Source organism: Bactrocera dorsalis, chromosome 4 (assembly GCF_023373825.1).
Source record: "Bactrocera dorsalis isolate Fly_Bdor chromosome 4, ASM2337382v1, whole genome shotgun sequence".
Taxonomy (NCBI): Eukaryota; Metazoa; Arthropoda; class Insecta; order Diptera; family Tephritidae; genus Bactrocera; species Bactrocera dorsalis.
Window position 1 is genome coordinate 67,211,927 of NC_064306.1, and position 13,333 is coordinate 67,225,259.

The 13,333-nt window shown below is 40.2% G+C and overlaps 1 protein-coding gene across 2 annotated transcripts; it reads left to right on the forward strand.

Moving 5' to 3' along the window:
- Nucleotides 1–7,737: 7,737 nt before the first annotated feature.
- On the forward strand, nucleotides 7,738–13,114 carry LOC105233329 (uncharacterized). 2 transcript variants are annotated; one of them, XM_029553422.2, is made up of 4 exons: nucleotides 7,738–7,967; nucleotides 11,009–11,319; nucleotides 11,412–11,522; nucleotides 12,931–13,114. In XM_029553422.2, exons 1-4 carry the CDS (start codon nucleotides 7,824–7,826, stop codon nucleotides 13,088–13,090), a joined length of 726 nt encoding a protein of 241 aa, XP_029409282.2. In that variant the 5' UTR covers nucleotides 7,738–7,823; the 3' UTR covers nucleotides 13,091–13,114. The 2 variants fall into 2 exon arrangements, with proteins under 2 accessions (XP_029409282.2, XP_049310512.1); XM_049454555.1 differs by having other exon boundaries at nucleotides 7,739–7,904.
- The last annotated feature ends 219 nt before the right edge of the window (nucleotides 13,115–13,333 follow it).

Sequence of the window (13,333 nt, forward strand, 5' to 3'; positions counted from 1 at the left end):
GGCCACAAGTGCAACAAAGCTGCAATGCAACGGCTGACGGCGCTCCAGCTTGAACAGCAGCGACGCAAACATAAAAACTAGTGCAGAACTGCACTGAAGCTGGATGCTGGCTGGTGATGTGCACTTTGCATTCATGCTTTATGCAAAATTGCGCAAATTATGCAAAAGCGCGTGGCACAGTATCGGCAACTGACGCCGCTCACTTCGCACGCACACACACACTCACTCATACATTCCGCTCACGCGTGGTACTGCAGCACATGGAAAAAGTGGCGCTAGAGATGACTTTTGCTCCGTCGCCTTGCTGACGTAAAGTGCCGTCGCGCTGGTTGCTGGCATCAACTTTCAAATTCCATTCAATGCCGCAAGCTATATGCGGCACATGCCACAGCTGGGCATGCAACGTAAGGGATGTCGAAGCGTAGAGCAATTGCTGACTGCATGGCGTTGGAGTCAAGTGCGAACGAGCTGAGCTGAGCCGGCGTAGCCATCACTGTCATTACCGTCGTTAACGCCAATGCGATAATGAGGACATTTAAGCGTTGCACAATCGCCGCCGGCGGCAGACAAAGACAACAAAAGCAGCAAAAAGGCTAGAAACAATGGCAGCGAAAGCTAAAGCAACAGCAAAAGCAGCGGCGAACGGTCAATTTCTTTGGAAGTAAAGTGAAATGCTGACACTCGGTCATGATATTCTGACATCATTCGACGGTGCGCTGCGATTTATGCCTCAGCAAATTGTGGAATGGGGGCGTAGGAAATTACTTCAAATTAAATATGTATGTATAATTAATTTTCTAATACCAGGTCATTAACTGGCTTACGCTTTAACCTATAAATTCATTCCATTAACTTCCTTCTCGGAAGGAGCCACTATTACACTATGAGGTGGAGAGAAAAATAACAGAGAGCATATTTAGTGTAAGTGGTACTATGAGATTTGTTCAAAAAGTATCGCGTATTCTGTATTCCTAAGAAAGTGTATATTTATGCAAGAATGTCAATCCCCTTCAAAGTAATCATCGATCATTGGACTCCCGCCAGTATTTTTCCGATACTTAAAGTACTTTAAAAGTCATTTTTTTTGTCTTTTGGTTCCTCTTTCTATGAAGTTCTTATACCTTAGTCGTAGAATATCGTCGGTTTTGGGAACAAAAAAGTTACAGGGGATCAGGTCTGGGGACTACGGTGGCTGGGGCATCATTAATGTGCTGTTTTTGACCAAATGTCAGCGCACAAACATCGATGTGTGGGCAAGCCAATTTTTCTTCTTGTACAAATCTAGGCGTTTCTGGCGGATGGCTTCGCGCAGATGGTGCATAAATTGCAAGTAATGTTCTTTATGGACCATACGAGGTTTGACAATTAAATAATGAGACTGATTTTATTGGCATCCCTCCCCTCTCCATTGATATATGTATGTACCATCGCTCTAGCTTGTTTAGTTCGCCTGCTGCGTCAAGTTGAGTAGGCGTGTGTTTGTAGTGCTCGTCACGAAAATGGAAAAACGAAATCAAGAGCAACGCGTCGCGATAAAATTTTGCGCCAGATTGGGCTTCGGAAACGTACGCTAAAATTGTAAGAGTGTATGGTGATAGTGCTCTTAGTCGTGGAAACCAAACGCGAAAGCCCACAATGGTTGTCTCCGCGCGCCCCCCGCCAGAAAAAAGCTCGCATGAGCAAGTCGAAGGTGAAAACGATGATTATTGTCTTTTTTGCTAGCCGTAGAATCGTCCACAAAGAATTCATTCCATCGGGGAAAACTGTGAATCAAGTCTACTATTTCCAAATACTCGAAAGATTGCGAAAACGAGTCAACAGGGTGCGCCCAGACATCGCTCGTAACTGGATCCTTCATCACGACAACGCGCCGTGCCACACCGCCCTCAGCGTGTCCCAGTATTTGGCCTCTAAAGGGATCGCCGTGTTGCAACAGCCGCCTTATTCGCCCGATATGTCACCCTGTGACTTTTTTTGTTTCCTAAAACAAAATCGGTGGTCAAAGGAACCCATTTTGAGTCGATTACGGACATCCCAGTCGAAGCGTTCCAGAAATGTTGCGAAGCATGGAAAACGCGCTGGAATCGCTGTATAACTGCCCAAGGGGACTACTTTGAAGGGGATGGCAGAGTTGTAGAATAATTTTCAAATATACGGTTTTTATGGAATCAGTCTCATTACTTAATTGTCATACCTCGTAGTCAACGCGACGCTATTTTTGATCGAAAGTGAAGTGAGCGCCGCATGATTCTATATTCTACTGCGATTTTAAAAGTATTAAAAATAGTCTCGGATCATTTCAAATTGTGCTATACTACAGCGCCTGGGAAGTACATTACTGAAGTCACGCTCGATCCCAACATGGTCTATGAGTGAGCAAATTCAATTGAAGTTGTACAATTGAAGGAAATACTGTCGAATAACAAGGCTATAAACCAAAATAAATACGAGTGCTTGTAAACTCCACGATGAGTTTGGAAACTTACTAAAGTTTTCAAGACAAGATGACTTCCTTATGAGAAAAGAAAGAAGATGTAATGACTAAGAACAAGTACTGCATGATGCATCCATCATCAGCGGTGAAAAACTGAGAAATGTTAGAGCTCGAGTTTTTACTCAATTGGAACTTAAGTCCCAGTTTTCAAATTCACAAACAATTGAATCTGTCGTACTTCTGCAACTATCGTGGAATCGAACACTTATGTATTGCATACTCGGTTTCACTGATGATCTCGTTAGTAAGAACAAAGCCAGTGTCGTTTAAAATGATAGAAATAAATTAAAGCTTGTAGTGCGACCTATCGTCTAGTCTATTGCACCCTCCCCTCTTTCACAACGAACCACATGGGCCCAGTTCAGTAATAAATTCTAGTATCCTGCTGGGGGCTATTGAGGTGATCAGCTGCTCGGGAGACCGTTTGATAATAAAGAAGGTAACAGGCACTGTGAAACATTATAATTTGTTGTTTAATCTGTCACTAAATGGCTGTTAGTTTTGAAACCGTTACTATCAGGCAAGTGGTCTCGACGAGGGTAGCGGAAAAATACTCATTTTTCATCATGGACGTCGTGACCTGTAGTATAGTACCTAGACAATCATACCACACAACAACTTTTCGCCTATATCCAAGCTGTTTTTGGCAGCACGAAAAGGAGCTGCCCTTTTGCCGTTACGTGTGAATTTGGTATCCCCGCAAAACTAATACGGCTGTGTAAACGTTGAGCAATACCAAAAGCTACGTCAAGATAGGGGAAGACTTTTCCGAACCGTTCGATATCAAAGGAGGTATCAGACAAAGCGCTACTTCATCAGTTTACTCCTGGATAAAATAATTCGAGCTGCAGAGCTAAATAGAGAAGGTAAAATCTTCAATAAGTGTGTACAGCTGCTGGCGTACGCCGATGATATAATTCATTGGAACCAGCATCAACAGCAATAGCAACGAAGCAGGTGCAATTCGAACGGAGTAGGCAATTGAGAAGTGAAGTCCTCCCTCGACGGACAAGAACCAAACGGTAAAAGCCCCTCTTCATCGTCGTCCTGCTATAGGGTGCAGAGACAAGGACGATGTGAACATCTGATGAATCAGCTTTACGAGTTTTCTAGAGAAATGCTCTTCGGAAGATTTATGATACTTTGCGCATTGCCAACGGCGAATACTGCAGTCGATAGAACGAAGAGCTGTATGAAACATACGACGATATTGACATAGTTCAGCAAATTAAGAAACAGCGACTACGCTGGCTAGGCCATGCCGTCCGCATGGATGAGAACACTCCAGCTCTGAAAGTATTCGACGCAGTACCCGTCGGGGGAACACAGGAAGAGGAATACCTCCACTCTGTTGAAGAGACCAAGTGGAGGAGGACCTGGCTACACTTAGAATTCCCAACGACTGATGTGTAACAATTATACTTGGTAAAAGAATATGTTCCGAAGCTCTGGATATGGATTGTTCCAAAAATTAGCTAACACCATGAGTTTTGAGTTCTGCGGAAAATTGCACTTTTCATGGCCAAACAGAGTCTAATAAGTATTCCGCATATACTAAGACTAATATAAACTCACTTTTAAGCCCTTCAACATATCTAACCATCGAGAAAAATAATTATTTCGCCCATATTAGTTATGCAACAAAGGAAAGAGAATTTAAGCACAAGAAGAGGCGTAGGTTGGCATATGTACTAAGTCCACAAATTAATTAGATTGGTTCGAGTAAATCTTCATGTCTGACCGAAATATACCAAAAATCTATGAAGGCTCATGAAGCACGAATTGCTCCGAATAATTTTTATCCAGATGGAACTTCAAAAGCATACATGATCTTGCCAAGAGTAATTAACAACTTGACATCTTTCTGTCTCGAAAAATAATCACATGAGGGTTTAATTAGATGTGTGCATCCTTTTTTTCTCAACACATTTCTTTCCTCTCTTCCAATTTCTGTCATATACTCATCGAAACAGCACACTTTCCACTTACTGACTAACTTTCTTGATGTATGCTGCTCTTCTCGCAAATACATAAACAACTTTATATGTTTATATGTATGTATGCATGTATGTACTCACATCCCCTGCAATAATTTTTTTATGAGATGCTAAGAAAATGTGTAAACTTAGCATATTTTATTAGCTGCACTCTGTTCGCATAATCCCAAAGCGTTTGTGTTGCACCGCCTAAGCCGAAGCAAAATGAAACGGAAGTGATGTGAACATTGTGGCAGCTAAGCGAGTCAAGCGCCATGGTGAGTCAGTATATTATCTGCTTAGCAGTCGCCACATACACACCACCGCATTCGCCTCCAAAGGCAAACAAGCAACGCGACACACACACACGTACGCAAAGAGGCTTGCGAAGCAAGTAAACGCAATTGAATCAAGATTTCGTCCTTTGTTGAGGAGCAGAAAGTTTAGCTGAGCAGGATGCCGCTGTGGCACATAATGCACATGTTGCATGCCTCATGCATCAGATTTAAGGCAGTCAACAAGCGACTGCCACGACAAAGTGCCTTTAAATATTTACACATATGGATGTATGTGGTTGGTGTTTGTTACTTGTAGAGCAGACCGTGTAGGAAAAGTATCGCTTATGATGGGAAAAAATCCTGAATATTTATAATTAATTAGGAAGTGGGGTTTTATGGCTAAATGCAGCGATAACATAATTCCAAAGTATCGAGTTTCGAAAAATATCGAATTGAAGATCTAACTTGGGAATACTAAGATTGATTGTTATAGAGAGTATTTTTTATCGGGCTTGAGATAGAGCCGGACATTGTTGTTATTGTAACCCCAAAATTCTGACGAGTTCACACTCCGTGACCGGATAAAAAATCCGGGTCCGTTAAGGCTACGTAGACCCGACCGTCGTGGGAACGGAGAGAATAGCAGCTCATACCAATTCTACTTAAACCTTATAAGCATTTTTGAAATCATCCTTTCTTTTCGAATTCAAGCTATCTTCCTCCCTTGAAACGCCAACTCACTTTCCTCTAGAAACTATGTTTTCCTCGTTTTCAACCAAGATCGATATTAATCACTTAGAAATTAATTACATACTACGAGGTATGACAATTAAGTAATGAGACTGATTCCATAAAAACCGTATATTTGAAAATTATTCTACAACTCTGCCATCCCCTTCAAAGTAGTCCCCTTGGGCAGTTATACAGCGATTCCAGCGCGTTTTCCATGCTTCGCAACATTTCTGGAACGCTTCGACTGGGATGTCCGCGAGTACCCTCGTCACGGCCGCCTGGATGTCCGTAATCGACTCAAAATGGGTTCCTTTGACCACCGATTTTGTTTTAGGAAACAAAAAAAGTCGCAGGGTGACATGTCGGGTGAATAAGGCGGATGTTGCAGCACGGCGATCCCTTTAGAGGCCAAATACTGGGACAGGCCATGTTGTTCGCATGGAAGCTGAGGCTTCAACGAAAAACTCTTTCGGCTCTAGAGCCCTTAGCAGACAGAGAAAGCAAGGAAGCCCACGCATCCAATGAAAGGACCAAGCGCATAGCGACTTGTCTACAATTGATAAATAAAACAGGCGAGACATGGCAATGCATAAAAGCAAGCGGTGAAGTTTTGTGCTCTCGGCCCAGACCTACCCTCGTTGTAGTACCAAAGATGTAGAGACTTTTCCAGCAATTCAAAACTATTTAAGGAATGATCCGTGAATATTCCTACAGCGCAACCACAAGCCTATATCCGACCGCATATCCAAGTGATACACCATGTGAACGAAGTAAAAAGCTGTAAGCTAACGAAGCTGCTCTACATGAAGCTACATCCCCTCATATGTTTGCCATAATGCAACAAGCGGTAGAAATTGTAGCAAGATTAGCATAACACCCTCGCTTCCGCTTAAGACTTCGGAATTTTTCAAGCTTAAAGGGCAACAGATTGCTTAATGGAGAGCATTAATCGAGAGAAAAAGTTGAATGAGCCAAAGTTAATTTTTGAACTCATCCTCATAATATATATTCTCTTTAGGTGTTACAAACAACCGTTAGATGAACAAAGCTACTGAAGACTAATGAAAATATCTCTACTTTTATCCGCCCACTAAACTCGGACAGCGTCTTTCAAGCGGAAGTACTAGGTTTTGAGAGGGAATGTGAAGTTCTATCGAATATCTACGGGGGGATGTCGATTATAATTTGGCTTCCCCCCTTGACGAGCAAATACCAAACTCTATAAGTCACTCATTATTCCCGTTCTGCTATATGGTGCAGAGGCATGGACGATGACATCAACTGATGAGTCGACGTTACGAGTTTTCGAGAGAAATTGTCTGCGGAAGATTTATGGTATTTTGCGCTTTGGCAACGGCAAATATCGGATTCGATATTCACACACATGAGCTGTACGAGATATTCGACGACATTGACATAGTGCAGCGAATTAAGAGACAGTGGCTAGGCTGCCTAGGTCATGTCAACCGAATGGATGAAAACTCTTCAGCTCTGAAAGTATTCGACGCAGTACCCGCCGGGGGAAAAAGAGCGATGACAAGAGACCCACTCCATTGAGACCAGGTGGAGAAGGACTTAGTTACATTGGAATCTCGAATTTTAAGCTGTTGCTGGCGCGCTCTTTTTAACTCGGCTATAACCGCATAGCGGAATCTACGCCAGTAAAGAAGAAGAAGTTTTTGAGTTCACCTTGGCTTAACTGTCATCGAAACTGATGGATTACCTGGAGTCAATTCCTTCAAAAGTCCTTGAAAGAACATTAGTAAACAGTACTGTGCTATAAATATTTTTTCTGAATGCGAATAAAATCACCCGTGTGACCCATTTAAGTTGTTCACTTAGAACAGTATTTAAATTTTATTCAAATACCGTTATTTTTACTCAACGCGTGCCTGAGAAGTGCTTGGTCTGTAAGTGCTCAAATATTTGTTCTCAAATATGTAAAAATCATAGGCAAGCACAGAGAACCTTTTTAAAAATTCGTTATGAACAGATTTACACTTAATCGCATGAATTAAACATTACGTCTGCGCTCATTAAATAAATAAGTACGTAAACACATTTCAAGTAACACCTTTCACTTAGCTGCTCATGAGTTTTAAATGGTGATATGGGCCTACAAAAAAGTGTTTCTTTTCATAGCTGTGTGTTTGTATGTATTATATATACAAAGAAAGCTCGAAGCCAGAACATTTCTTCACAACTAAGTGCGAGCTGTCACTTTCGTAAGCACAATTTCCAATTGAACTGACAGTTTTAGATCAGTTAATGGCGCGTCGTCAACGAAGCATATCGTGTATATAAATTCGAAAGTGTTGCGTTTCGTGGTCTCTCATCGGAAAGATGGCATTGAAAACGGTTTTCATGGCACTCTGGCCATTTTTGCTGTGCTTTGGTTATGTGAATTCGACGCATGCATTTAACGTAAGAAAACATAGACAGGCTAGGACACTGATATATCCCCCAACAGCGCCAACTCGTCTACAAGTAAGGAACTGAGAAACTGTAAACACACACAGTGGAAAAAATGTTTTTTAACCAATAAAACCAAATACTCGTATATCTAACTAACTATACTTTCAACTAAAAAAACTAATACGAAAATTAAAAAAAGTTAAAAGTATAACAAGTGAAAAATGTGAGAAAAGCAATGTGGTAAACCATTTCAACTGTGAAAACCCAGTGAGCTTTTTTTTACTAAATAACATAAATAACATTCAACTTCCGCACTAAACAAAAAATAACGAAAATCTCAGACTAACAAACTGCTATCGTAAAATTTGTTGAATTAGTGTTCCAAATAGGTGAAAAAATAAATTCTGCATACTTTTTAGATCGTCATGACACTCTCGTAATTTATGAGAATAACATAAAACACCACCACTCTCAGTATCGAAAAGAGTGGGTAATACGTGGAACATTTGCTGCCTTAAAATCGTTGTTGAGTTCAGTGATGACTTTTTTTCATTTGTCTTGGCTTATTTGGATAAAACTTTCCTAGCTTTGCTTGACAAGCATACCTTAAAATCGAAGCGATGCTTGTATAGCTAGTGTATGCCTGGATGAACGCTTTGTTTTCTGTGTGTTCTCTCTGTTATTTGATTTTTCGCGTTATATGCATTTTTAATAGATTCGATAAACTATTTCGAACCTGTAAAACCAATATAAATAAAAGAAATAAGTAACAAAAAGTATTGCAAATTTTGTATTTCTTAAGAAAGTGTTTTTTATTCATGAATATCACTGCTGTCTATTTCAAAGTAATAACCGGTATATTGGGTAGTCGAAAATATGAAAAGTTTTTTTAAATAAAACAAAAACGGTTTGGATATCAATGAAATTCGATGCAATTATGTCAGGAATTCGATTTCTTTTGCATGGGCATGCTTGCAGAAATCCAGACTATAAAAAAATATATTATATTTCCTAATTTTCGACGGTTTTCAAGCATAAATCAGCCGATACTGCTGCAATTTCACATTTGATATTCGTAAGAAGTTCATCAATCGTTGCTGGCTTGTTGGCATAGACCATAGACTTGACGTAGCCCCAGAAAATAGTCTAACGGCGTCAGATCACACGACCAAGGCGGGCAATTCACTTGGCCATTTCGTGAGGTAACACGTTCACAAACTTGGTTTTCCATAAAGATGTATGTGGCCTATCGTGTCCTGATGGAAGACGAAACCCTTTCTGTTGATCAGTTCTGGCCATTTTTTCGATTGCTTTCTTCAATCTCATCAGTTGTTTACAATAAAATGTAGAATCAATTGTTCGACGAGGCTGGAGCAGCTCATAGTGGATAATTCCTTCTCAGTCAAACCAAACAGTCAAAATAACCTTTCAAGACGTCAATCTTGGCTTTGCGACCATTTGTTGAGCTTCACCTCGCTTGACCATATTTCGTTTCAGTGAAGAATCGCAGATGTTAATTCGGTCCACTAAATTTTTCACAGACAATTCATGTGGTACCCATAAATTGGACGAGCGATCTTAAAGTTGAGGCCACTGACTCCGAATTTAATTAGAAATTGTTTGCTACCTTGTTTGGGTCCTACTTCTATTTCTTCTCCTCAATCGTAGCGTCGTCCTTTTATGGGCCTCTTCAGTTTTGGGAACAAAATGAGTCACAGGGGCGCGAAGATAATTGGTTCAAAAACGGGAATGCCCGCAGATTCGAAAAATCTTGTTTCGAGGAAACGCGAGTCAAAGTTCGATGTCGATATGTCAATGCTCACGACATAGGTTCGTTCAAAGTCTTATTGCGACGGCACTAATTCACGGATCGAAAAAACATTTTACGAACATATTCTAGACAATTTAAGCACTCCATTTGTACAATAAAAAAATCGATTTTTTAAAGAAATTTCAAAAGAGGACCCCCTTTAGGCAAAATATACGCGCATGAGCAACGTTGTGTAAGTAGGGGCGTTATCATAATACAAAAGCTAATCAGTTCTTGCACACATTTCTGACGAATTACCTCATGCAAATCGCGAATAATTTGCAGGTAATGTTCTTTATTGACCTCTTTGCAAGGACTCATGATGCACGACATCACTGCAATCGTCGAAAACTGTTAGCAAAACATTCACTTTCTACCTAACTTAGCTCGCTTTTTCGATCTTGGCACATGCGACTGCTTCCATTGAGATGATTAAGCTTTGGTTTCCACGTCATAACTATAAACCTGTAATTCGTCACCAGTTATGACCCTTTGGGGCAGATCTCGTTCGCCGCCAACATCTCTTGAGCAATGCCAACCCCACGCTGTTTCTGGTCGAAAGCTGTATTTTGTACGCTTTAAATTTAAGATCTCGAGGTAAAATTCTCCTAGTCGTTCCACACGACGGGTACACGTCACTGAGCGTGTACAGTTACGGCTGGGTCTCAGATGGGTGCTGGTGTTTGAGCGTTGTACGCTCCGTAGGCTGAATATGTGGACCATAAGTTAAGCGAAGCGCGTGAAATACATTTTTTGCAGAACGAGAACTTTCGTAATAAAGTTGAATCAACGTTTACGTTCAGTCGTAAGTCGTTCCATGATGAAATGCCAAACAATACTGAACAAAAATTACATGAAAGCATGACACGACTCTCGCGTGATCTGTCCGAAAGAGGCTATTGAAAAAAGAACCTCTACTTGGATCACTTATTATTTCCTTTCTTATTTTACTTTCTTTAAAAAATTAACCTCAACTTTGCTGAAATCACTTTTCAATCACTTCTGAACAAACAAACCTAACCTTATTATAAGCATACTCTCACTAAGCCTTCAGAAGCGTATAGTACCTAAATTAAGCTGATAATACATTGCACCTACAAATTGTTATTAATAAGTCTTACTTATAACCATTCACCAAGCTTAAATAAACTGCCTAATTTGTAGTAAAAATAGAATTGCTCTCGAAAATCATAAAAATATCTCTATGCTTACGCTCTTTAAGCTAACAAATATGTATAGTATGTGCACATGCGCACGTGATTATTTCTTTTATACCGTTATTCTCACAATAATTACCATCTAGTTTATTGGCGGCATTGGTATACCCGTTGAGGATCTAACTTATGAATCGGTCACCTCTGGTTATGTGCTCAAAGCAGAATATTTTCTGCCCGAAACGGCGGATAAATGGCGCCCAACAGAATTGAGTCCACAATCGGTAAACCGACGCAGCTTTGGGGACGAAGATGATTATCACAACAACACAATTACGCATGTGCAGAAGAGCAATGAGCGGCAAAGTGCCAGCTTCCACACTAATTGGCAGAGCAAACAGCAAACGGCAGCGGCCTATCGTTGGCTCATCTACAAAGCCATGGAAATCTTAATGAATAGGTGCGTGTGAAGTTATTGATATAACTCATTTATTATAAAATTTGTATGTGATGTACTTATTTTTTATTCTTCTTTTCGTTTTGTCGAAGCAGAGTGGGCCTCGCGGGGCGTGAATGTATGCTGCGGAGCATTTGTGAGCATGCGGCAGTACCGTTACATTACGACAATGGCATTTTGGGAGAGATACTGCACATTATTTTGACGTAAGAGAACTTGAGAGACATTAATCAAACTAATTTTTTGTGATTTAATTTGCTTTCATTAACATACCATAGTTATTATCTTTTTATTACATCTGATCAAATTTTACCCGGACTGATACATATAAACTGCACAAAAAAATCGATAAAAAATGTATTAGGTTCGTACATCTTATTTTCGTGTGAAGTTTGATCGCCATGTATTGTTTTTTTGGAAACATAAAATATCATTGAACGAGTTTGTGTTTCGGATGGTCTCATAGCTACGAAATCGGGAAAAATGATGCAGAACTGTTTTGGGGAGTGTACTTTAACACGAACACAAATATTTGAAAGACAGTGAAGGCGGTGATGTCTTCGAACACTTGCATCATGCGATAACGTCGAAAGAGTTAAAGACACAGTGCGCAAAAATCGTCTCATACCAAAAGTGAGAGAGCAGAGGATCTCAACTTCTCTTATGGATCGACTCAACACATTTTAGTTAAAATTTTTGGTATGAAGCATGTCAATGGCAGAATGGTACGAAAAGGCCTGAAGATTATTTAAAAAACGACGTCGAGTAGAGGGCGTCAAAGAGATGGTTGATAATGGAGCTGAGGACCCCACATTCAACAAACTCATCATCGCTGTTGAAGAGGCGTGGGTTTATAAATATGAAGTCGAATCTATTCAACAATCTATCGGAAGGCGCTTCAAAAATGAGCACAAACGGAAAAAACCAAAGTTCGCTAAAGGAATCCACATCCGAGGCTTATAAGAAGTGTATAGGAAATTGAATTAAGCGTTGCACTGGCTCAGCAGCACATTTTTTTGAGGGCAATGATAAGAATTTGTACGATAAAACGAAGTTTCTTTTTGCCTTCTACTTCTTTATTGGGTAGACACCGCTTATGCGCTGATAGCCGAGTTTACGCTTTTTCGCTTTTGGTGCCAGTTGGAAATACCAAGCGAAACCAGGTCCTTCTCCACCTGGTCTTTGCAAACAGAGTGAAGGTCTTCTTCCCTTAGTGGGTCCTTGTAGAATACTCTCAGAGCCAAAATGTTTTCATACATTTGGACGACATGACCTAGCCAGCGTAACCGTTGTCTCTTGATTCGTTGAATGTCGTCGTATATCTCTTACAGAACATCGCACATCGTTACATCGACCGAGGTATTCGCCATGGACAATGCGCAAAGGACCATAAATCTGCCGCAGAACCTTTCTCTAACCTTTCTTTTTTTGCCAATCCGGTTCAAATTTGATCAGATTGTCAGATTATTCAATGTCTTCAATTGAATTTAAGTTGCTTTATTTTTTTAATTGTTGGTTTTAAGAACTAATCTTTTTTCATTACTGTGTATTAGTTTTCTCTCTCTCTTTTATATAATTTCTATTTTAATATTACTTTATTTCTTCTTTCCACAGTCCTTCACGCTCACATGATGAGCTCGGCAGCCCGAATGACAAAGATTATGGACATGCGGAACACATTGGCCGAAAAGGTGGTGACTGCGCCGCCACCTACTCTGCGTGTGCCTACGCGCCAATTGAACAAATTACAACGGTTTTAGAGCTGGACGACTAAAAAAATATATTTATGAAATTCTTAATAAAAAAATTTAAAAAAAATTTTGTTTATTCAATAAAAGCCGAGCAGGGCTGATCATTTTTACAAAATCGCTAGTAAGAATGAAGTTTTTTATTTATTAATTTCAAAATACGGCACCGTAAACTTAGAAGGGTACTCGGAACCTGACTTACGATATACGAGTATAACTTGCCGATTCCACTACAATTGTTAGAGCTTGTTATATAACCACTTTTTTTG

Coding starts and splice junctions, on each gene's coding strand:
- LOC105233329 (XM_029553422.2), top strand. CDS start 7,824: ATGGCATTGAAAACGGTTTTCATGGCACTCTGGCCATTTTTGCTGTGC. Junction 7,968..11,008: donor CAGCGCCAACTCGTCTACAA/GTAAGGAACTGA, acceptor ATTACCATCTAG/TTTATTGGCGGCATTGGTAT. Junction 11,320..11,411: donor ATGGAAATCTTAATGAATAG/GTGCGTGTGAAG, acceptor TTGTCGAAGCAG/AGTGGGCCTCGCGGGGCGTG.